Genomic DNA, 26,365 nt, shown 5'->3' on the forward strand with positions numbered 1-26,365 from the left:
TGGAGCGTCGGAGGCTGAGGGGTGACCTTATAGAGGTTAACAAAATTATGAGGGGCATGAATAGGATAAATGGACAAAGTCTTTTCCATGGGGTCGGGGAGTCCAGAACTAGAGGGCATAGGTTTAGGGTGAGAGGGGAAAGATATGAAAGAGACCTAAGGGGCAACCTTTTCACGCAGAGGGTGGAACTCCTCTGTATGGAATGAGCTGCCATAGGAAGTGGTGGAGGCTGGAATAATTGCAACATTTAAAAGGCATTTGGATGGATATATGAATAGGAAAGGTTTGGAGGGATATGGGCCGGGTGCTGGCAGGTGGGACTAGATTGTGTTGGGATATCTGGTCAGCTTGGACGGTTTGGACCGAAGGGTCTGTTTCCATGCTGTATATCTCCATGACTCTATGACTCTATGTGAGCTATGCTTCACTACAATGGGAAAGAGATTATGGAGACGGGTATGTAAATCCTAATTTCCTAATGGAAACAATAGGAAAAGAAGGCACTAAAGTAAGGTGGTGGCAACAACCAGCGGGCATTCAAATAGTGGCTTGTTCTTTCAGAATATAGTTGTAGAGAAGGAAACCAGCACACAAGTCATTCATTTACTTGAAACTGAAACTTTAGGCCTTCTGTAATTTTAGATTCAGGAGAACTGTTTCTAAAATCCTAATTGTCTCTTTTGAGGAGAATCAGGCCTTTCTTGAAGAAGATAAAGATGTAATATTGTCTACTTATTGCACATTATCTGCACAGGAAATGCAGCAAAAGTTAATGTAGTCACAGTTAAATGAAGAATTTCTTCCCACAGTATTTAGCCAGATCACTGCTGGGAAGCAAAAAAGTAATAATGTACTAGTTCAATCAGTAATGACGCTTCAAAAACTTCTGCAGCAAAACAAAATGATACAGAATTCTGAGATAGCCAGGATATGAAGTTAGAAAACAATATTCAATCTGACATGAAAAAGAAGTCCCAGAACTCCAATAAAGACGTACAACAATGAACAAAGAGCAGCAAGATAAACTTGATACAGACTATGGAAAATGTTTGAACCTCACAAAAGGTAGTTCTGACAACTGCAAGCAGCTGGTGAAAGAAAAGGAGATACACAAATGCAAGTTGGATGAAGTCAATATTGAACATTAATTTGTGATCATTAATTTGCATAAAAGTCAGCTGACAGCTACACAAGAGTCTCAGTACCAAGCTATGGAGGCACTCAAGGAGTCTTTCAGTTAAAAAAAAAGATGCCTAAACTATAAAATTAAGAAGCACCCTAAAAAACGTTTCAAGTCAAGTATTAAACGGGACTTGTCTACATTAAATCTAAGCAAGATATATACTCACCTCAAGGGCACTGCTGGAGAACAAGCCCATCTATTAGCACTCACAGCACTATCAAGCCTGAATTTAAAAATATACATTTTTTGAGAGAAATTGAACAATTGCAGAAATTCCTGGATAAGGTGACAAAGGAAAATGAAAACCTTCAAGCCTCACACTCTAACATCAGTGACCAGCTAGTAGAAGTTCAAAGGAACATTAAAGTTATAGAATTCGCACAAACCTCTTTGCTTCATGAATAAGCAAAGCAATTAACAGTCCTCAGTAAAGTCCTTTGGCCAAAACAGGAACTTATAAATGAAAAATAAAAGCTACTTAGAATCCCACAAGCCCTTTGCAGAGACAGCCACAGACTGTATCCAATCAACACATTCAAGATATATTCTCTGGGAGAAAAGATCTCCCTTTTTTTTCTGATCTAATCAGTGCTTGAAGGTCACTGGAAATTATTAGCTGAGGAAATCATTCTGGTCTAATCCATAAGTGATTATCGTACCTCTAAAAAAGACACTCTTGAACAAGGGTACAGAGATTTTTATTTAAGTATGCAGAAGTCCATTCTGAAAAAAATTCTAATGAAAGAGATCGGTGGCTCACTGGTTAGCACTGCTGCCTTACAGCACCAGTGTCCCAGGTACAATTCCAGCCTCGGGCGACTGTCTGTGTGGAATTTGCACATTCTCCCCGTGTCTGCATGGGTATTCTCCGGGTGCTCCAGTTTCTTCCCACAGCCCAAAGATGTGCAGGTCAGGTGAACTGGCCATGCTAACTTGACCATAGTGTTAGGTGAATTAGTCAGAGGGAAATAGGTCTGGGTGGGTTACTCTTCGGAGGGTCGGCGTGGACTTGTTGGACCGAAAGGCCTGTTTCCATGCTGTAGAGAATCTAATCTAATCTGAAAAGGAACTAGTAAAAGATGTGGAGGAAGATGCAAAACTTAATCCTTAAAGTCTTGCCAGGCAAAACAATTGTATGATACCAAAACTAATAGGAAGGTGATAGACTTTGTATGTTCTGTTATTGTACAATCTTCCATCAATTCTTCAGCTTAAGATATTGCAAGGTTCTTTGAAGGCCCACTTTCAAAGTCTTCTCTTTTTCATGATGGCGAATCTCCCTTTTTTACCTGGGATCACAGGAAACCTGATTTGTAGACAGGAGAAGGCTCCAATTGTAATGTGTTTGGCAGTACTCCTGGAACAGAAAGAATGAGAAGTTCTTACTAGTTCCAGAAATTTTGTTGCCGACTCTCGATAAGCCTCAAGGTCATGAGAGTCATGTCTGTGCCTTTGATTAATTATCAGGGACTGAAACCTCAATGGGGCATAGGTTTTCCCATTCAAGGATCACCACAGGGCTTATGCCTCTCTCATCCATCTTTAAAAAGACTGAGACTATGACGGTAGATTTAAACCTTGAATAGAAAAGACTTCTGGGAGAAAAGTGAGAGCAATGATAGCTGCGTTCATGGTTATATGTTAATTTGTTAAATGGGGTATTGTAAAAGAAATTGGGTTGGGGAGACACAGAGTAAAGGCAATTATTCCTTTATTTAGTATAGTAACTATGCAGGTGTGGAAAGAGCTATGTCACAGTGACATCAGATCACATGGAATTGATACCTGTGTATGTAGGGGACCAAGTAAGATGTTGTTGTTTATCATCCTCCATTTATAGTTATGTAAAAAGAAGCCTGATGTTTACTCATAAGAGTATTGATCTACATTACTACAGCTCTCACTTTGACTGGTTTCAAGATGGGATTTAGTTATGGGAGATCATTTTATTTTTGTATTGTGAACTAAAAATGGAAGAAACAGATACCGTTTTAAATCAAGAAAACTGTGGAAGAAGATATTGTGGCTAAAAAACAAGCTACTTGAACCTATTGCGAGTGTGTGCGCGTGTATGCATCTGTGTATGTCCATCTGTCCATCGTACTTGGGCACTTGTCAAGGAGCAAAAAGGGAAAATAGACAGTGTAGGTTTACTGTCAATCGCAAAACAAATTCTATTACAGCTCGGAGTTGCAAACATGTGAATGATAGAAGTGAGTAACATGTACTCGTTTGAATATGATTGAATAATATAGTCATATGTACTCTATTGGAAAGTGAGTTATACAACTAGGGTTGGACAGAGAAAAAGGTTAAAAATTGCGAAACACTTTAATTATATTATTTGTAGGAACAGTTGGAAGCTTCTTATCTGCAAAAGGAGTATACATTTTTTGTTCTTGTGATGAAGATTTAATTTGTGTGTCATTATTTTGGTGTGTGCATCTCCCATGCATGAATAAACTTATGCATAAAAAAACTAAGTCTCATCTCAACTAAGAGGAAATAAAGGTTAGAATTGTCTGTAACAGGAATATTCTGACTGGTAAGTACTAAATGTCTTCAAATGTCATTATTGGGTGCTATATGAAAAGATGGATGTCTTTAACTGCAGTGATTGATGACAGGACTTTGTCTTGTAAAGATAATTTGACCATTACATTGAACAGCGCTGTCTAAGTGTTGAAATGCATTAGAACATGTTTTTCTTTTGGAGCTTCACAATACAATGTATTCACAATTAATAAACAAAACAGTGCTTGAGAAGTCTAGTGTTATGGTCTGAAGTGATTTGTATGCCCACATCTTGAATATAGAAGAAATTGTTTGACAGTTTTCACCAAATTAAAATATTGCCACTTGCTCCTATCTGCTTTGATTGTCAGGGTATTTAATGTAGCGTGGAGAAAAATTAGCCATCTGTTTCCAATAGACTCAACCTTTTTGGAATTAATCTGGCATCTGAGCCCATTATGAATATTTGGCTGAATTTCACATGCTGTACCCAGCCTTTCAGTGTCATGTTGAAGAATATTAAAGCCTGCTTTTGACCACGTTGTACTATTATTGTGCATTTTCCAAATCAAAGTCACTTGTGAAATGAATATCAGCAGCTGGTCCAGTCAAAATAGAAATTCCTTTTGAGAGGAGCCATTTGGATTTAAGTAGCAACTTAACTTCATCTCACATTAGCCTTCCATGAGTTTGTACACGCTGGTTAAGAACCAGCCTGTCCACAGCAACCTTGGTAGTAGCTCGACATTGAAGTAATTGAATTGTGTAGAAAGTGAAAAATTATTTCCATGCTGCCTGTACCAAACAAACAGATGCAAGTTAAAGATGCACAACAATCCCCACATGCATTTATAGCCCTATACAGTTCTTCTCCTCTATCTTTTGGAACATTACATCCTGAAGAACGATCTATTACAAGGAAGATCATTTTAATCAAACTCACTGAGCAATAAACTCTCAGGATTGAATGGAGTAACTCAACATTATTCTCCATTGATTTTAATAGGGAGTAAAATTGGGGGTAGTAAAATTTCTCAATAGGTGGATTAGGTTAGGATTTCTGCAATTTGGCCTAAATGATACAATAATTTTCTCCTTATATCTTAACCTGGTGTCTGATTTATTGGAAATTTCCCCTATCTTTGTTTGCAAGGCTCTTGTGCTGTGTGTTTGTCCAAATGTAAAAAATGCAAGGAGAGATATCAATAGTTATTGTAGAATTTGAAAAAGATAATATCTGCTACATCCTGTCGTCCTCCCAGATATGCACAACTTTCGGTATTGTCAGTTCGTTGATTTGACCAGCTAGTTCGGAGTCCAGATAGTTATTTATGTTTTATGGATATGGAATTTGTTCTGTACCTTCCAGCCCCTTCACTTCTACTTGATGGCCAGTTGATGTGAGCTCTGGAAAATGGAGATCTCCCTTTCCTGCCTTAATCACCTTTGCCTTCTTTTTATTTCCATTCACTTCTTGCTCTGTCTGTGCAGCTTGCTCGCCAACACCAGAATCCTCACCTTGGGCCTGAAGCAAAGAAAAACACAAATCTGCATCACTGCTGGTGAGATCTGCCACAAACTCCAAATACCACCGTCACTTGATGATACTTCTTCTGGTTGTAACCAGAGATTTTCTCTCAATTAATAAAAATTAGCTTTAAAAATGTCAACACTGTCCTTTAGTTGTGACCATCCCACAATTTCATATGCTTCTGTTGCTTTTTCGAATTGAATCTTGTAATCCCTTGCTGTATTCAAGGCAAGGAGCTGGCAATTGCTCCCAAACATTTACTAATGCTACTAAGAAACCAGACACTAGTGGGCAGATACTTTCTCAGTGGTAAGATAGTAGGTTTCACTTTAGACCATTCATGTAATGATGAGACTAAGAACGAAAATCATCAATATTGGGGATTATCAGTATGAATTTATATCCCAGTACTCTGTCACATTCTGGCACCATGTCGGTTATCTTAATATCAAAGTTTTTGTCATACACAGCTAGGGGATCACATGAGTTTATAAAAAGAGTTCTACCACCATCTCAGTGGATGTGTAACTCATGATATGACATTGATTCCTAATCTTTGCTGAATTAGCTGATTGCTACAAGATCACAACAATTGAGCTCAAAGGGCAGGAGTAGAAAAGAAACAGACATGGTTCCCTCTTCTATTTGCTGTCCAATGATTCATTGGATGAGTGAGTGGACAACAGACAAAGACAGGGTAATCTCTGAGTTGGATAGTATATCAAGAACTTATATTACTCTCACAAATGAAGAACAACCATTTAGATTCGATATCAGTGATGTCTTATATTTATGGAATTGAATGTAAAGCAAGTGATTATCTTCCGAAAAGAATGAAATATGAAAAAAAGAAAGTAACCATAGGCAAAAACTGGAAGGAGAATAAATCATTCCTTTAATTTTGCTGTGGTAAAACTAGTAGTTGAGGTAACCAGTATTTATTGAATCTATTAAAATATTAGGTCATACTTAGACCAGCTCTCACCATGACAAAATAAACATACCCTAGAAATAATTTATTTCTTACTCTTCATTGTATGAAACAGCATGTAGAAATCTGACTCCTTGCTCTTTGAAAACCATATGCTATTTCAATTCTGTAGTACAGTAATCTTTCTATTTATGGATAAGGATTCATGTGTGATATCATTATGCAATCACATGGCATAATAGGCTAGTTACAAAGTAATTTTAATCTAGAATCCATAGGAGGTACAGCTGAAGGTCATTCAGTAATGAAAACTGATTTTGAGATTGTCACAATTCAAATACTAATTCATTTTCCTTGAGTCCAGTGTCTATTTCTTCCATGGTTTCATAAAGTTGCCATGTCTTCATGAAGCTGTTTTGTGCGTTTGTGTTTTTTAAATTAGTGAATATTTTTGAATTATTGCTTTTCGGCCTTTTGGCTTGGAATATGTGTAGTTTCTGTTCGGTCAGATCTGAGCTGCGTTTATTTAGGAAGGACAATCTAAATTGGGGAATAAAGGAATTTCTGGCTATTGAGGGAGTGCAGCGTAGGTTCACGAGGTCAATTCCGGGAATGGCGGGGTTACCTTACACTGAAAGACTGGAGCGACTGAGCTTGTATACCCATGAGTTTAGAAGACTGAGAGGGGATCTGATTGAGACATACAAGATTATTAAAGGATTGGACACTCTGGAGGCAGGAAACATGTTTCCACTGATGGGTGAGTGCCGAACCAGAGGAACACAGCTTAAAAATACGGGATAGACCATTTAGGACGGAGATGAGAAGAAACTTCTTCACCCAGAGAGTGGTGGCTGTGTGGAATGCTCTGCCCCAGAGGGCAGTGGATTCATTTAAGAAAGAGTTGGAGAGAGCTCTCAAGGATTGTGGAATCAAGGGTTATGGAGATAAGGCAGGAACAGGATACTGATTAAGGATGATCAGCCATGACCATATTGAATGGTGGTGCAGGCTCGAAGAGCAGAATGGCCTACTCCTGCACCTATTGTGTATTGTCTACTGACCTAAAATTAATTATAGATGATTAATGCATGAAACGTTATGGTTCAATGTGTTTGTTGCCTCAAAACTATGACTTGTCAGGGATAATTTTCTTCTTCTCTGGGCAGTATCTTTGATTACCTTAAGGCCATTGAATCACAGCTTGTGCTGTGACAGGAAGCAGGTCCTGAGACTGTCTCAGCTTGTCCATGGATGAAATCCTGCAGTTGGGATTATTATGAATCACATGCTAAGTATCTAGACAACTGAGTTAATTACTCTCTCAGGAATAATTATTGTGGATTATAATGATAGGTTGAGAAGTTGAAAATTTCATTCAATTATCTTCGTAGGTCAAGGAAATAATTCAGAATTGATGGTTTTTCACCTTTATTTAGCACACAAATAGAATGACTAGGCATATTGCACAAAACCTATTTCTTCATTTCCTCAGTTTCTTAAAAATAGTATTAGGAATATAACCAAAATAATACATAAACATCTATCCAGTAATTAAATTTCAAATTAATTTGAATATGTCATAAGGAAGCATTGGTCTTATTTAAGGAATATAAATTATTTATTTTTATGTTTGAAAACATATCTACATTTGCAAGGTATTAGTCATCTTTCCCCACCTGCACAAAATGATGTGCCAAAGGATTCAAACTCACCGGAGAGAATTGATAGCAGATGCCTTTGACAGCATACAGAACCAAGAATCCTTTGCACTGCTATGGTTAATGAATGTGAAAGGCAAAGTATAATAATGGTTGGAATCATATCTTACACAAAGAAAGATGGTTAGTGGAGGCCAATCAGCAAAGTCCTAAGGCACCTCTGAGAAGTTCTATGGGAAAGTATCTTTGGTTGAACTCTTTACAGCTGCTTCACCAATGCCCTTTCTTCCATCATGACGTCAGATGTTATATTTTCTATGATTGCATAATGTTCAGCACCATTCATGACTCTTAAGATTCTAAAATAGTTTGAATCTATATGCAGCAAGACCTGGACAGCATTCAGGTTTTGGCTCATAAGCACCACGTAACATTTTTAAGAAATGAGCATCAGGTGATAAGCATGTCCAGCAGGACAGAATCCAGCCATCTGCACTTGATGCTTAATTGCATTACTATTGCTTGATCCCCCACTATCAATGCCCTAGGCTTACCATTGACCAAACTGAAATGGACCAACCATATAAATACTATAGCTTCAAGAGCAGGTCAGACACTGAGAATTCTGTGAGAGGAAATCACACTTATCTACCATCTACAAGATAGAAGTCAGGAGTGTTACGGAATAGTCTAGAGTTGCTTGGATGTGTGCAGATACAACAAAACTCAAGAATATATCACCATCCAGGACAATGTGGATGGCTGATTGGAACCTATCAATAATCTTAATATTCATGTTCTTCACCCCGAATGCACTCTAGCTGAACTGAACCAACTACAAGATGTACTGCAACAACCCCCCAAGGCTTCTTGGACCGCACTGGCTAAACCTGCCACCATATATAAGGACAAAATCAACGGGTGCATGGAAACACTGTCACCTCTGGATTCCCCTCCATCCTGACTTGGAACTATATCACAAGTCCTTTTCTGATGCCGGGTCAAAATCCTGGAATACTCTCTTTAACAGTACTCTAGGTCTATCAATAGTACATGGACTGCAGCAGTTCAAGAAGGTAGCTCACCACCACCTTCACAAAGGCAGTGAATACTGACTTAGCCAACAACATCCAGAGCCCACGAAAAAACAATTAAAAAACTAAGTTAGACTTAAACAATGTAAGTTTTTAAACATTAGATTAGATTAGATTCCCTACAGTGTGGAAACAGGCCTATAGGCCCCACCAATCCTCCGAAGAGTAACCCACCCAGACCCATTTCCCTCTGACTAATGTACCTGGCACTATGGACAATTTAGCATGGCCAATTCACCTGACTGGCACATCTTTGGATTGTGGGAGGAGATAGTAAACACTAAAGAAATTCCAATTTGTAAAATGGTGAAAAAAAAGGGCAGGAAATGAGATCCTGACTAACTTACACTTGTTGCTTCCAATACTGGCAGCATGCAAATTTCCTGCTGCTAGCATATGGACTATGGTCATGTGCAGCCAACACAAAAGTTTGCAAAAGGTTAATAGAATAAGCGAGTATGTGGCGTTGAGGTGTTAAGACTACAATCAGATCGGTAATGGCGAAGCAAGATAAAGGAACAAATGGCCGACCCCGCTTCTAATTTGTACATTCGTAACAATGCTGTTAAGCAGCTCCACACGTCAACAAGGGACCAAAAGTGTGAGGGGCTAGCCCCATTTATTGAATCAAGAGATGGAAGTCAATTTATAACTAATTCTGAAATGGGAAAGATAGAAATATGGCATGGGAGACTGCAAGTTCCAATATTTTCCAACATAGAACAGGTGCATATGATCAAGGAAGTGCAGAGATCTATTTGATCCAGACAGTTCCAGGTTATCCTCTTGAGAGAAAGCAATGGGAATAGTTAATTGGTGGTCAATGTCAGGAGTCAAGACTAAAGAGCTGGATGCAGTGCCACAAAAACTTTGATGGCATCACATGTGTGGTCAAGAGCATTTTAAATGCCATATTCTGCCAACTTGATGACTAGCTGCAGACATTGCTCTATCTACCACTGTATTACTGAATTTTCAACAATCTCTATCTACACGCACATATGTTTGTACCATGATTCGTACCTCACATTAATAGTTTCACTTCATCCCGAGACACTTCACGTTGTTACATTCCTCACACCCATGTCTCACAGCTTATACACGCTAGCAGTATTCAATCATGACAGCTACATTATCCAAAGAGATTGTATCACACTATTCAATGGCACACACACCAATCTCCTGGAGGACAAGGTGGTGGACAACAGAGGCTGTAGGTGCTAACAGGTGGGAGACAGGAGCGGCTGCCTGTCCTCAGCTCCACAAGAGTTGGTGGGTGAGATAATTGGAGCAGCCTTTGCTAAGACCACAGCCGAAGGTGGGGTTGAAAGCATGGAAGATTTTATTATCACCTTTCATAGCCATTCTGCTCCAAACCTAACTGCTCCTCAAGAAAACTGTAACTGGTTTGAATCTGCACCTCTTCCTTCCCTTCGTTCCCCATAACTCTTCCATGTGTTTTTTTCCCAGATACCTAACAACTGTAACCTGGCCAAAAAGTGGTGGGAGAACAACAGTTAGGACAGTGATTATGAAGAAGTGGAGTCATTTGATTCGACATTCACAGAAACCAGCACAGATGCTAATAGAAAAAGTGCCCACTCCCTGGTGGACAAGATCATACACAAACTTTGCTGCAGAGGACTCTGACGAGTACTTTGATGTGGCTGCCTACAAATTGAGGGGATGGATATGTACCATTAAACATTAGGTGTAATGGCAACCTGCCAGAAAGCCTGAACACACTATTTGGGAGCTTATCCAAACCAATTTTGCACAGATTATATGCTGGGCTTGGAGTGTCTCCTTTCTCACATGCAAGTCGTAACCACTTACATTCAGACACTACATCAAATACTCATGACATTGTATCTGATGGACAATGTCTCAGAAAAGATAAACTTGTTTATCTGCCATAGATGGAGTACAGAGAAGGTTTATTCGATTGACTCCCAGTATGGCAACTTTATCATATGAGAAGAGATTATGTCGATTAGGTATGTATTCATCGAATTTTGAAGAATAAGAGGGGATCTTGCTGAAATATATAAAATTCTGATAGGGTTGAACAGACTGACTGCAGAGATTATACTCCCTATGGTTTTGTGGGGAGTGGACGGTATCTAAAACAAAGGATCACAGACATAGGATACAGGGTCCATTTAGGACAGAGGTGAAAATAAATTTCTTCACTCTCCTGTGGAATTCTCTACCACATAAGTTAATAGAGGCCAACTCACTGAATATTTTTAAGAAAGAAATAGATAGATTACGTGTAATGCAAGGTCCAACTGTTTTCCGGCTGTAGAGGCTCAGAGTTAGGTCACCATAATTGCAAATACCAGTGTTCAAATGGGATTGGAGGGTGTCATAGCAATCTGTCCTCCAACAGATTACTAAGACTATTGAGATGCCACCCTACAAAGGGGAATAGGTACTGGTACCATGGCGAAGAAATCTGCTGTCCTTTTTCTACTGTCACTTCTCTTACCACCACTGCCACACCACTGTGTTTATTGTCTGTCAACCAGCCAGACTACTATAGCACATGCCAAGGCACTGCAGTCTACAATTAGGCCTTCCAGGCCCAAATCTGCTTGAATATAAGTGACTGTCCAGGTGGAGTTTGTATGTACTCCCTGGTTCTGCCAGGTGCTCCAGTTTCCTCCCATTGTCCAAAGATATGAAGGTTAGGTGGATTGGCCATGTCCATAGTGTCCAAGGTAAGCAGGCTAGGGGGTTAGCTTTGGTAAATGATGGGTTACGGGGATAGGGTGGGGAGACTAGTGGTGGATCTGGTGCTCTTCAGAGGGTCAATGCGGGCTGAATAGCCTCTTTCAAAATTGTAGGGTTTCTATTAGTACATCAACCAAAGACATCCACAAAATTCTCCACTGGAAGTCAACAGATTCCTGTTATCCAATCCATTAAAACATTAAGACAGACAAAAGATATGCTATAAAGGAATGCACAAGAGAGATAAATTAATTTTCCATCCTATATTAGATACTTAACATATAAATTTGGTTTGGATTATTCATTTTGTTGAGATTTTCATTAGGCAACCCATTTTCAACCAATCATAGTCTGCATTATTACTTATCTAATTTCTCTTCTTTCTTTGCTTACGATCAACAATGTCTTTGGCCACACTTTTTTCACTGTCTGTCAGAGCTCCACCTTCACTTATCTGTTCTACAACACCCCCATCCCAGTCACCAGCATAAATATCACCTTCCCCTAGCTATGTTGAGTTCTGAAGAAGGGTCATTAGACTCGAAACATTAACTCTGCTTTCTCTCCACGTGCTGCAAGATCTTCTGAGTTTCTCCAGCAATTTCTGTTTTCATTTTTATTTTTGCTTTGTGGCCAAATGGACATGAATTTGATCAATGACAGAGGAGGGCAACACGTGAGTCTGTTGTGTGTTCAGGAATTGGGTTTGCAGTTAGATGGTTGTTCACGGACAACTCTGTATTTGTTGCCTTTTCCTTTTCTGACTCTCTGCTTCCTCTTTCTTGATCCTCCTCCTATTTATTCTGCCATTACACTGCTCACCATACAGCTTCTGGCAAGGACAGTGCCTTCGTGAGAACCCAGTTAAACAGAACAAAGCAGCCCAACATGAATCTTGATACCAGCTTTGCTGATGACTGCTCCTAGCAGCGGAAGCATTGTTTCAGCATGTCAATGGTCTGCTCAATCACATTTTGTGTGATTATATGATTTTCATTGTAAGCTTACTGCTCACATGTGCATGGCTATCACACCTATGTCAAAGCCATGTTTGTCAGGGAACACCATTTGTTGCCCAGTTGCCACCCTTTGGGTTGCCATGGTGCCTCAAAACCAGCTGGCATAGTGAACTCGGGCAGAATGAAGGCATTGTGTTTGCTACCAGGATACTGTAAACCGGTCTTTATAATGTACTACATATGGTTGAGGGAGTGGAACCTCTTCCATTTGGGAAACAACTCAAAGTTGACATTTGGCATCTCCAAAGCGGTGTATCTGCTGCCAATGATACCATGCAGCATGGGAAAACCAGTAATCCTCACAAAACCACATGCTTGCTTCACCAGCTGCTCTCTGGCAAAATAGAATGGTATGTAGTCCGTTCCTTTTGCATATGGACTCACAGTAACATTCATTATGTTATAAAACATAGCAAATGATAAGGTGTCCAAATATGTACTCAGATACTGAAACAGTTGGAAAGTCATGTTGCAGATGTATAAAACTTTACTCAGGCCACATTTGGAGTATCATATGCAATACTGGTCACCACACTATAGGAAGAATGTGGAGGTTTTAGCGAGGGTGCAAAAGAGAATTACCAGGATACTGCCTGGATTGGAGTGTGTTAGCTGTAAGGAGAGGTTGGACAAACTTTGAATCTTTTCGCCGGAGCATCGGAGACTGAGGGGTGACCTGACAGAAGTATACAAAATTATGAGAAGCATGGATAAGGTGGATAGTCAGAGTCTTTATTTCCAGGGTGTAAATGTCAAACATTAGGAGGGAATAGGTTTAAAGGTGAGGAGGAGAACGTTTAAAAAAGATGTGTGAGGCAAGTTTATTACACAGAGAGTGGTAGGTGCCTAGAACACACTGCCAAGGGAGGTAGTATAAATCAGACATGATAGCCATGTTTAAAAGGCATTTGGACAGACACATGAACAGGTAGAGAATCGACAATACAGACCAGGTGCAGGTGGTGGGATTAGTTTAGAATGGCTTCATGGTTGGCGCAGACATACTGGGCCAAAAGGCATGTTTCTGTGATGCTCTACATTGTGTGTTCCATGTTCTGTGTTCGGTCTGCATCCATGTGCTGGAAGACCTGGACAAAATCCAGACTTGGGTTAATAAATGGCAACTGATATAAGTGCCACACAAATGCCAATCAATGACTGGGGCTCCAACAAGAGGGAATCTAACAGTTGCCCATTGAGGTTCAAAGGCGTTACCATTGCTGAATCCACTATTATCAACATTGTAGGGGTTACCTTGACCAGAAAATTAACTGGACCAGCAACATAAATTCTGTGGCTACAGGAACAAGTCAGAGCCTAGGGATTCTGTAATAAATAACTCACCTCCTGTCTCCCAATTGTCCATCCATTATCCACAAAACACAAGTCAGCAGTGGTTTGGATTCATCTCCACTTGCCATGTTAGGAGCAACTCCAACAAAACTTGTTCACAACTTAAAATGTCTCTGATTTATTAGTTAAAAGCAACAGCTTACAGTAACTGGTGAAGGAAAGCAACAGCTTACAGTAACTGGCTATCTTCAGGGTTCACGTGCTTTTTTACTTCAAAGACCTTCCTTCCTGGAGATCTGAAGGGTTATTGCCCGCTCATTCACACCCATAAGCTGTTCAGCTACTTGGGAATCAAGCACGCTTGCCACTACTGCTTCAATAGATCAATCTTAAAAAGAAATGAGGCTTTGCCAACCAGTTTTCTAACAATGGAATTGGGTACAAATTTGACATCATGAACACATTTATACATCCACAATCTATAAGGAGTCTAGTTGATTCATCTGGTTGAGAAACTAACATTACCAGTCAACTCTAACTCCTTTGACTAGGTTCAGTCAATGATTGTCATTGTAGCGAATCTCTATTTCTACCTGAGCTTATGTTTCTGGGTTGAACTGATAAGAATGCTGTTTTATGGGTCTTGATTCTCTTTATCCATATCATGCTTAGTTCATGCCAGACATGTAGGAGATGTGCAGGTTAAGTGGATTGGCCATACTAAGTTGCCCGCAGTGTCTAGGGATATGTAAATTAGGTGGCCAAGCCATGGGAAGTACAAGATTACAGGGATAGAGTAGAGGGTTGAGTTTGGGTGGGATACACTTTGGACAGTTGGTGTGGACATGTTGGGCAGAATGGCCTATTTCCACAAGGTAGGGCTTCTATGATTCAATTCTATGATCCAAGTGTTCTCTCAAGATTAATTTATTCTTCCTCAGTAATCATACAAGATCCATTGTCCTTCTTCAAAATATGAGAACATAGTATCTAAGAGACTTGAGTATTTCTGTGAGAGCTGGCCAAGTTGTAGGAGTTCACTTTGGGGACTGTCTAGCGCTCCTTTCAACTCACTTTTATTGTATATGTCATTTCCCACTACTCTTACCACCTCACAAACTTGTTCTTCCTTACCCTCTTCCCTACAATACTTCATCCCCTGATTGAGATGTTCTAGTTGCTGAATGCTTATCTGCCTGTTTATCTTTGGTTTGTGAAAATTTCAAAAGCTCTTCTGCTACCACATATGTTCCTGTAAGTGTTTCTGGAAACATGGACACATAATCCAAGACTGAGGATTTGTCTTTGCCATTCAGACACTTCTCCCAAATCAATCTTTTTTTATATAAATAGTTTTATTAAAAACATTTTCAAATCTTTTACAAAGCAACTATATATAAAAAACAATACCAAAATACAAGAAGATAGAGGTAGTACAACAATGTCTATCACAATAATATATAATAAACTACTGTATCTCCTATTCTACCAGAACAAACACACCTACTTAACTTAAACTAAAATCAAATTAAATAAAAATTAAATTAAGCTGAATTCAAATTAACTTAAATTAAATTAAATTATATCACATTACTTTGTTCTATTTCACTCACCACACCTCCACTGAAGCTCCCACACCTGGGAGCACCAATTATTGTACCTGTATTTTTTTCCCCTCAGCTTCTCCCTCCCAGGGCCCGACGGGCACCTCAACTGATTCCTATGGTTATATCACGGCCCTAATTAATATTGCCAATAAGTCTGCGACAATATAATTTAGAAAGGGCCGCCACGTCTTATAAAACTGCTCTATTTTGTGGTGTACTATATTTGTGAGGTAGTCTTGGGGGAGATGTACCATCACCAGCCTGTGCCACCCTATAAGATCTGGGGGTTTTTCCAACGTCCAATTCAATAAAATGTTCTTCCTTGCACATTGTGTAACATTCTTACCCAATCTCTTCCCGTGTTCCCCTAGAGGGGGCAAATTTGGCAACCCCAGAAGAAATACCGGGTCCACTTTGACTTCAATTCCCAGGATCTGCTTCAGCTCCCTTACTGTGGCACTCCAGTATCTCCGGATCTTGTAACCTGACCAAAAGCAGTGTGAAAGAGTGCCTATATTAATTTTACATTTGGGACACCCTGGAGATGCTCCTCTCTTGAACTTAGCTCGCATCTCTGGCACCATATGATCCCAATGGAAAATCTTCAATTGCATGGCCTGCGCTTTATTACATAGAGATTTTCTTCGCATTTTTCCATATATCTTCCCATGTTTCCAATTAAGTATCCTCGCCTAATTCCCAATTCAAAGTCATACAGAGTCTCTCCATATCTCCTAAGACATGTCCTTTCTGTGAATGATACAAAGTACTAACTGAAAGAACGCCCATGCACTGGAGCACTCTTTTCTCCACGTCTGACATGTAAGGCTGAGCCAGGAGCGTAGTCCTCCTTGTATATATTCCCTTATCTGAACATACCGGAAAAGGTAGACAATCCATATTTCTGACTTAATTGGCTAAATGACATCAAGACCACCCCCTCGAATAAATCTCCCAAACAAGACATTCCCTTATTCTCCCATAGCTTAAAGCCTGAGTCCATTACCCCAGGTTTAATTCCTTGGGCTCCCACCAACGGGGTAAATGGCGAGGTCTTAAGCCAATTGCCTTCGTCTTACTCATTACCCTCCAAGCTCTCACCATATTTAAAATGATGGGGCTTTTACTCTGCTTGATCATGGATTCCATCTTATCCATGAATAATTGATTAACTAGGGGACATCTCGACTGCGAGGTTTCAACGTCAAGCCAAATTGGCACCAAATTCGCCCCCACCAAGTACCCAGTCACCCATATATGCTAACAGGGTGCTTATTTGATATTTCTTCAAGTCCAGAAGGTCCACCCACACCTCACCCTGTGGGAGCTGCAATTTAGTAAAGTTAATTAGGGGGCACCTGTGACACCAAATAAAGGGCCCTAGCCAACCACTGAGCCTCTGTGACACTCGTCTGGGTAGCAACAGTGGGAGCATTCTCATGGGGTACAAAAGGCGAGGAAGAACATTCATTTTAATCAGAGCTATTCGGCCTAACAATAACGGTAATCCATCCCATCGCTGCAAACCCTGTTTTATCCTCTCCAGTAATTGTGTATAGTTAGCTTAAACAGCTGTTGGAAGGCAGGGGTAATAAAAATTCCCAAATATAAAAAACTTTTGATGACCATCTAAATGGGAACTGCATTCCATCCTTCAGATCAGGCACCTCCACTAACCCCCACACCGGCATGGCTTCCAATTTTGTGAAGTTGATCCTGTATCCTGGAAAACTGCCAAATAAATTAGTTTTTTGAATCAATCGAGGAATGGACCTCTCCGGATTGGCCAAGAACAAAAGGACATCATCAGCGGATAGAGTGATTTTATGCTCCCCCATTCCCAAACTATTTCAGGATCCCTCCTGATAGCCTCAGCCATCGGCTCAATTGTCAAGGTAAATAACAGTGGTGAAGGAGGACACCCTTGTCAATTACCTCTCCTAATATTAAAGTTATCTGAATTAGTGCTATTTGTGATGACTGCCACCTTCGGATCATTATACAACACCGCCACCCATCTAGCAAAGACTCCCCCCAGACCAAGGCACTCTAGGACCCCAAACAGGTACAGCCATTCTATCCGGTTAAACCCCTATTCTGTGTCTAGGGAGACCACCAAACCTGGGATCAACCTGGGATACTTGCATTATGTTCAGTACCCTCCTGATATTGTTGGAGGAGCTACGGCCCTTGATAAAACCCGTCTGATTTCCTTTTATAATAAAGGGGAATACCTTTTCCAACCTCAGGGCCAGCACCTTTGAAATAATTTTAAAGTCTACATTCAACAATGTAGCACATTCTTCAGGGTCTTTCCTCTTCTTTAAAATGGGTGAGATATTAGCCTCCCTAAGAGAGGCTAATATCCTGTGTAGAAGAATAGCTATATATCCCCAAAAGTGGCTCCACCAATACATTTATGAATTCCTTATAAAGCTCAGTGGGGAATCCATCTGGCCACAGTGCTTTGCCACCCTGGAGATGCTTTATTACTTCCTGCACCTCTTGTATCATCATTGGTGCATTTATGGGGGAGACCTGTTCCGCATTTATACTGGGGAGGTCCAGGTTCTCAAAAAAGGACTGCACTCTCACTGCACCATCTTCACTGCCCTCTGACCGGTATAACTCTGCAAAGTATTCCCTAAATCTAATATTGATCTTCTTCAACTCACGGGTAACTGTGCCAGCCTTCTCTCTAACAGACAAAATGGATTGGGAAGCATTTTTCTTTCCAGGCAGATATGCCAGACATCTACTTGTCTTATCTCCAAAATTCAAACAATCTTTGTTTAGCAAAGGAGACTTCTTTTTTTTACCACCTGTGTGGGCAATGAGTCGAGAGCAGCCCGGAGAGCCTTGACTTACTGCAGGTGGACCAATGAAGGCCCTGTTATGATATGCTTCCTCAGCTACCTTCAGCCAGGTCTCCAGCATCTGTTGCTGCTCCTCCCTCTGCCTCCTTCTAGACATTGAATACAAAATGATCAGGCTTCATAAATATGCCTTAGTGGCCTCAAAGTATTGCCAGATTACTGGCCATAGCGGAGTTGATATCCCAGAAGGCCCTGAACGCTCTTGTTATGTACTCAACAAATTTGCTATCCCTTAACAGGAATGGGTCCATGCACCAGTGCCATGTATCTATTATGCCACCCTTGATTTTAACATCTAAATCCACTGGCGCATGGTCCGTGATAGTTATATTCCCAATTTTGTCAGCCAATGTTCCGTCCAAACAAACTGATGGCATAAGGAACATGTCAATTCACGTGTAGCACTTGTGTAGGTTAGAAAAGAAAGTAAAGTTTCTTCCATTAGGGTGGAGATACCTCCACTCATCCACTAATCCCAACTCCTCACACAAGTCCACCAATTGTCTCGACTACGTGGGCCTACCTGCCAGGCCCCTTTGCATCCTGTCTACCCAGAGATTCATTAGGCGGTTAAAATCCCCTCCTATCATCGCATAGTACACACCAAGATTCATTAATTTAGCAACTACATCAATTAGAAATTTAAGAGGGTGTGCCGGGGAACAATAAACATTCAGAACACCATACCCTTCTCCATGTATTAGAGCTTTAAGAATGTTGAATCGTCCATGTTCATCCTTAATTTGCTCAATTACCTGGAAAGAGAGGTTCCTTCTTACCAGTATGACCATTCCTCTACTCTTGGAGGAGGAGAAGAATACCCTATCATATCCCCCCCCCCCCCCCCCCCCACTGCAGTTTCAGATGTTCCTTTTCAGTTAAATGCATCTCCTGCAGCATGGGGATGTCAACCCTTTCCTTCCCAGTACCGTCCTTTTTTTTAATGGGGGAATGGCTCCCTTTTACATTACAGGTGCCGCACCTGAACAAATCACTAGCCATGGTTGTCCAGGGCAGCCCGTGGTTTCCCAAGAGGAGGAAGCTTACCTGAGGAGTGGTGAGCAAAAAAAATTAACTCTCTAAAGTCTAAAAACTACTCCAACTAAAAAACTAGCCACTACATTTCACTGAAACAAACACCCAATTCACGAGAGATCTCCACCCTTGCAACCAGATTCTGGAGTAGAGTGGTGCTGGAAAAGCACAGCAGTTCAGGCAGCATCCGAGGAGCAGTAAAATCGACGTTTGAACTGCTGTGCTTTTCCATCAGCACGCTACTCTAGAATCTGGTTTCCAGCATCTGCAGTCATTGTTTTTACCTAATCCTTGCAACCATCTTGGCTCCTTCCAGCTGAGGCCACGCCCCAATCCCAGGCAATACACAGATAAAGAAAACATGTTATTTACATTCTGAGAGTTAACAATGGATGTCCACCCTCCACTCCCCTTCTCCATACATATTAACCACAGGTATAGCAACCCCCAATCCAAAAACAAAAGGACAGCAGCAAAAGAAAACCTGACAATAACCAACCGACCGAAATGATAAATAAATCAGGTTTTGCACCAAGGCAGTGCAAAATAAATGAAACAGATTACCACAAAAAAGGGAAGAGAGGAGAAACAAATGAGGCAGTAAAAGTAAAGAAAAGCTATACCATAGTCTGCAACAGTGCCCATTCTACACCCCCACTCCAGACCTGAGTCCTTTATTTCATAGAGTTCACAAAGTCCCTTGCCTTTTCTGCTGAATCAAAATTATATACTGTCCCTCCATGAGCGAAACACAACACCTCCAGGTACATCAAGGAATATTAAATGTTCAGATCCCTTAATTTTCTCTTAACTTCATCAAATGCCTTTCTCTTCTTAATTATGGCTCCTGAAGTCTTGAAAGAACATTATTCTTGAGCCTTTGTATGTTAAAGCCTGTGAATCTTTCCCAGTCTTCTTGCTGTTTCAATCACTAACAGTATTTCCTTATAGTGCTGAGGTCGCACTAGGACTGGGCGGGGGCATGGGTCTGGCCCGGATCTGGGCATTGTGATCCGGTGGGCCGACTGAACATTCACCAGGCCCAACTCCAACTCCAGCCCCAGGAACTTGGGAAGCCACTTCTCCAGGATACCAACAAGGTCCTCGCCTTCCTTGCATTCTGGCAGACCCACGAGCCATAAGATTTTTCTTCTACTTCTGTTTTCCAGGTCGTCCACTTGTTCCTGAAGGACCCAAATCTGGTTTTCCAGTGTTCAGATCCTTCCTCCCGAGACCTCTGCCATGGTCTCCAATGCCGCGGTCCTCTGCTCCACTGCTTCTACTCTTCGGTCCAGTCTTTCAACCTCCTGCTTATGCTTCTTCAGCATTGGATCCATTGCTGCTTCAATCTTTTCTTGGAGTTTGCCAGTAAATGCTGCTGCCTCATTAAATCCAAAAGGGCCGCCCTGGGAATTTGAGCAATGGCTACGGGTACCCGCGATGCAGTAGAGGAGTGTCCTGCCTGTTGTACTCCTTTCGTCCCTTTTCCTTGATTCGCCTTCATCTTGATCTTAGAGCTATCAAACCACAATCCTAATAGCTCCAGATGCTCAGTAACCTTTTATCATCAATTTTTCTCCTAGGGATGGTAAGCGAGGTGTGGGTAAAGGTCCACCTTGTCAGGGAGATATGGCAGAGCCCAGCACAGCATACCACTCAGATCGCCATCTTAGATCTCCCGCTCCCTAATCAATTTTAATGCACCTCTACTCTCAGGATCACAAATTAATTCAATTTGATTCAACAAAATTGGAGAATCTCTAATAGCAAATACTAGGAAATCCAATTCTCTGTCTCAGTCCTGTGGGTAATTATTACTGTATACCTTAAACACGGTTTTGAGTGACTGATGGTCTCTCTCTCTCCAAAGCTTCCTGTGTTTACGAATGATACAAGAGTTGACTTCAAATGTTTTCTACCCAAAGTGCTAATGATCTCCTGGAAAACTTCAGACATGAAGTTAGAACTCTGATCAGATTGTATTTAAATTGACAGTCCATAAAATAAAGTGCATTAGCATTTTGACTCTCTACCTAGATATAATTGTCCTTAAAGGAATAGTTTCTGGGAATCTGGTTGTCATACCCATAAAGTATATCTGATAACCTTAATTCATTTTGATAATATTCTGAGACAATCTACTAACACTCAACTAAATGCTTCTTCGAAGCTAGTGTAGGTATTAAAGGTGTTGGTTTAATTACATGTTGAGGTTTTCCTGCTGCCGGACATATATGAGATGTTCTCCAGAACTGCATAACATCTTTATAAAGTCCTTTCCATGACATATACCTGTTTTGCAATGCTTGTGTTTTCTATACATCTACATGCTTGCCATAGGAACTTTATGTGCTACTTGTAAAATCACCTTACATTATTTGGGTAGTACCATTATTTTTTGAACAACCATCCATTTTTCATCTATAGTCTGGGAGGATATTTCCATTTCTGTGAATATACCTTACACTACATAACTTTCAATTTTGCTAAATCATTCCCCAGAAATAAATCAACTCCATTCATGGGTAATTTCTTAACTACCTCAGATACCACTAGTCCAGACAGCATGTCACATTTCAATTGGACTTTGTCTAGTGGAATAGGACATACTCTCCACTTATCCCATTTACCAACACTTCGCCTTTCAATGAACTCTCAGGAGGGACCATAAGAGGTTTTGATTAACCCCTGAATCTCTTAGTTATGGGTTTGGATAGTTCATTTGAAGAAAAAGGGGTTATCTTTCCTTGAGACAATAACCTTTGTATCACTCATCTACCCTATGTACTACTCTTGTACTCACAATAATGTTTACCATCAGTCTCAGCTATAGTTAAAGCAACACTTCAATCCATAGCTTTTTCTTTGGAGTTCCATTGTAGAACTTATTCTGAGATCTCTTAAGTCTCATGGGTTTCCCTCATAACTTTTAGCATTCTGAACAGATGTGTCCCACCTTGTTACAATGGAGTCACTTCAGCTTCTGATTTTCACCTCCGCTGTTAGTACTTTCAGATCTGAGGATAAGACCTTGGGAAGTTCCCAACTATCTGTTCTTTACCTTGGCTACATGTTTGCAATTCTGTCTCCCATTTCCTATCTCTTTTGAAATTATGAGAATGACAGGCAAAAGGATCAATTTTATGGACTATCTCGTAATTGTCAGCCATTATTGCAGTTCAGAGATGTTGTTACACACCTCTGGAGCAGGTGGGACTTGAATCCAGGCTTCTCCTGTCCAGGAGCAGGGACGCTACCACTATACCACAAGACAGCCACTGTCTTCACTTATAAATTGATTTAGTTAATCACAGCTATAATAAAGACAAGTGTGCTACAGTTGTTTTCAAATGAAAAGTTCTCTCGGATACGACTCAGTAAAGATTCCCACTCCTGATTGCTATTCAATGATACCTGCTGGAAGAGTGGGTCTACACCCAATCACATGAAGGTGCCAGTGTTGGACTGTGGTGGACAAAGTAGCAAGTCACACAATGCCAGGATATAGTCCAACAGGTTTGAAATCACAAGCTTTGGAGTGCTGCTCCTTTGTCAGGTGAAGTGGAGGGAAGCGCACAGGCACATATTTTATAGGCAGAGAGATCATTGCAAGATAATTCCAGATAGTTAAGAATGTCAAAAAATAATCCAAATAGTTTGAGTGGGGAGTCCACAGGCAGAATAACAAGGCTTTGCAGGTGATCAAAAGTGTCAAACAGTGTGAGTAAAGTGTCAACAGCTGAGGAGCAAGTGAAGGGATGACCTATGATCCAATTAGTTAGAGCAGAGAGATAATTACAGAAAATCAAAAATAAGGTGGTGCTAGAGACAAACCAAATGGCTGGATTAACATGATAGGTATAAGAGTCACATGACAAGGATTTAACCAAAGTAACAAGTAATCCAAAACTGTATAAACTAATTACAGTAATGTAGAGAGATCATAACAAGTTATCAAGGTGATGGTGTCAAAACAGAACAGTGAGGAAAAATTTACTAACACAGAACAGTATGGTGGGGTTACACACAGCTGCTCTGTTTTGACACCATCACCTTGATATCTTGTAATGATCCCTCTATATTAATTTGTTTGGAGATGCTGGGGAATGACAAGTAATTCAGAAAGCAAATGGAATGTTGACCATTAATGCAAGGTGAATGGAGAGTAAAAATAAGGAAGTCTTGCTATTTCATTGGCAACAGCAGCAAACACCTGTAACAAATATAACAGGAAATTCTGTGGTCAAAATATTGCAATAATTGCAAAGGGATTTAAAGACAGTACAGTTCATATTCCGTAGTGACAGTGGCACCATTGCCCACCTTTTTCTCCACCACATTGATAACTCTATCATCGCCACCTCATGGTCTCACAAGAGGAGGTTGAACAGTTCATTAACTTCACCAATACCTTCCACCCTGACCCTCAAGTTCACCTGGACCATCTCGGACACCTCCCTCCCCTTCCTGGACCACTCTGAATCCACTTCTGGCGACTGACTCAATACGGACATCTATTTCAAACCCACGGACTCCCACAGCTACCTGGACTACACCTCCTCTCACCCTCACCCCTGTAAAAATGTTATCCCTTATTCCCAATTCCTCCGCCTCTGCCGTTTCTGCTCCCAGGAAGAGCAATTCCACTCCAGAACATTCCAGATGGCCTCCTACTTCAAGAACCACAATTCCCTCTCACATGTGGTCAACAATGCCCTCCAGTGCATTTCCTCCACTTCCCGCATCTCTGCCCTTGAACTCCACCCATCCAACTGCAAAAAGGATAGAATGCTCCTGGTTCTCACCTTCCACCTCACCAATTTCCGGATACAGCGCATCATCCTCCGCCATTTCCATCACCTACAATCAGACCCCGCCAGCAGAGATATATTTCCCTCCCCACCCCTATCATCATTCCACAGAGACCATTCTCTCCATGACGCCCACGTTAGTCTATGCCCCCCAACAAACCACCCTCCACACCCGGCACCTTCTCTTGCTGCTGCAAGCGGTGTAAAATTGCGACCACACCTCCCCCCTCATCTCCATCTAAGTCCCCACAGGATCCTTCCACATCTGGCAGAGATTTTCCTGAACATCCAAACACCTCACCTACAGTGTCCATTGCTCTCAATGTGGTCTCCTCTACACTGGGGAGAACTCATGGAACGTTTGAGAGAACATCTCTAGGACACACACACACTATACAACCCCACCATCCTGTGGCCAACTACTTCAACTCCCCTCCCACTCCATCAAGAACATGCAAGTTCCTGGCCTCCTCCACTGCCAAATGCTAGCCACTTGATGCGTGGAGGAAAAACATCTCTTCTTCCATCTTGGGACCTTCCAACCACGTGGCATCAACGTGAATTTCACCAGTTTCCTCATCTCTCCTCCCCCACCTCATCCCAGATCCAACCCTCTAACTTAGTGACAGATGAATTGTCCCATCTGTCCATCTTCCTTCCCACTCCACTCTCTGCTCTGACCTATCACCATCACCCCCCACCTGCATCTATCGTTTTCCCAGCTATTGTCCCCTCAGCCCCCTTCCCCCCACCACATTCCTGACGAAGGGCTTAGGCCCAAAACGTTGATTCTCCTGCTCCTCGGATGCTGCCTGACCTGCTGTGCTTTTCCAGCACCACACTTTTCAATTCTGATCTCCAGCATCTGCTATCCTCACTTTCTCCCAGAGTACTCCAAACAGCTTTGGTCTCCTCATTTAAGGAAGGCAGTTTAAAGAAGGCTCACTTGGGATGAAGTGACCTTCAAATAGAAGAGACTGGGCTGAGACCTGTGGAGTTTAGATGAATGAGATATGGTTTAATCGAAATAAGTAAGATTTTGAGAAGCTTGACAGGGTAGATGCTGAAAGAATGTTTGATAAAGGAATATAAAACTAAGGGGCACTGTTTCCAAATTAGGAGTCTCCCATGTCAGGTTTAAGATGAGGAGAAAATTCTTTCCCATCCCAGGCAGCAGCTATGGTTGGTTCACTGAATGTATTGAATTCTGAGTGAGACAGATCTACAAGGAAGTCAAGTGTTATGAGGGCAGGCAGGAAAGTGGCATTGAAGCCAAAATCAATTCAGCTGTGATTTCATTATCTGATAAAATGGCAGAGCATTTAAGCCCAGAAGAGGCTTTACATGCTCTTACACTGAGTGCTTTTGAAATGTAGTCACTGTAGTATAGGAAACATAGCACCCACTCTGTCCTCACAAACAATAATATGATAATATGATGTGTTCCCAAGACCAGGGAGAACAATCTGCTCTTTTTCTAAATCATACCATGGAATCTTTTACATTCACTTGAGTAAGCAGATGAAGCTTTAGTTTAATTTAATATCTCAAAGGTGGCACCTTCCATCATTTTTTTTTATTCACAGAATATAGGCTTTACTGGCAAGCCCAAAATTTACTGCAATTCCTTAATTGCCCCTGAACTGGGTGACTTCCTCAGCCATTTCAGAGGACAGTTAAAATTGACCACATTGTTGTGGGACCAGAGTCACTTGCAGGCCAGTCTAGGTAAGGATGACTGTTTTACTTTCCTAGAGGGCATTCATGAACCTGCTGGGTTTTTATGACAATGGCATAACTTTTGATTCCAGATTTATTTGTTGAATTCAAATTCTACCAGCTGCCGTGATGCAATTTGAATCAATGTTTCCAAAGCACTAGTCTGGATCAATTATCCAGTGACATTACCAATGTCTCCCACTCAGTACTGCAGCACTTCCTCAGTATTACCTGTGTAAACTTTTAGAAAGTTTTAAATAAGATAATGAATAAGATGCTCCTGTGCAAAATTGAATCCTGAGTGTTAACAGACTATACTGGATTGGGAACAGGCTGAAAGCCAATCTAAAATGAT

General features: G+C 41.0%; 1 protein-coding gene across 1 annotated transcript in view; it reads right to left on the minus strand.

Moving 5' to 3' along the window:
- The window catches only part of LOC122556908 (cyclin-dependent kinase-like 2), a 102,836-nt gene that overhangs the window by 19,016 nt on the left and 57,455 nt on the right, over nt 1-26,365 (minus strand). The window contains exon 10 of the mRNA XM_043704160.1: nt 5,060-5,222. Within this exon, the coding sequence (XP_043560095.1) occupies nt 5,060-5,222 (163 nt within the window). The remainder of the gene's footprint in view (nt 1-5,059; nt 5,223-26,365) is intronic.

Source organism: Chiloscyllium plagiosum, chromosome 14 (assembly GCF_004010195.1).
Source record: "Chiloscyllium plagiosum isolate BGI_BamShark_2017 chromosome 14, ASM401019v2, whole genome shotgun sequence".
Lineage (NCBI taxonomy): Eukaryota > Metazoa > Chordata > Chondrichthyes > Orectolobiformes > Hemiscylliidae > Chiloscyllium > Chiloscyllium plagiosum.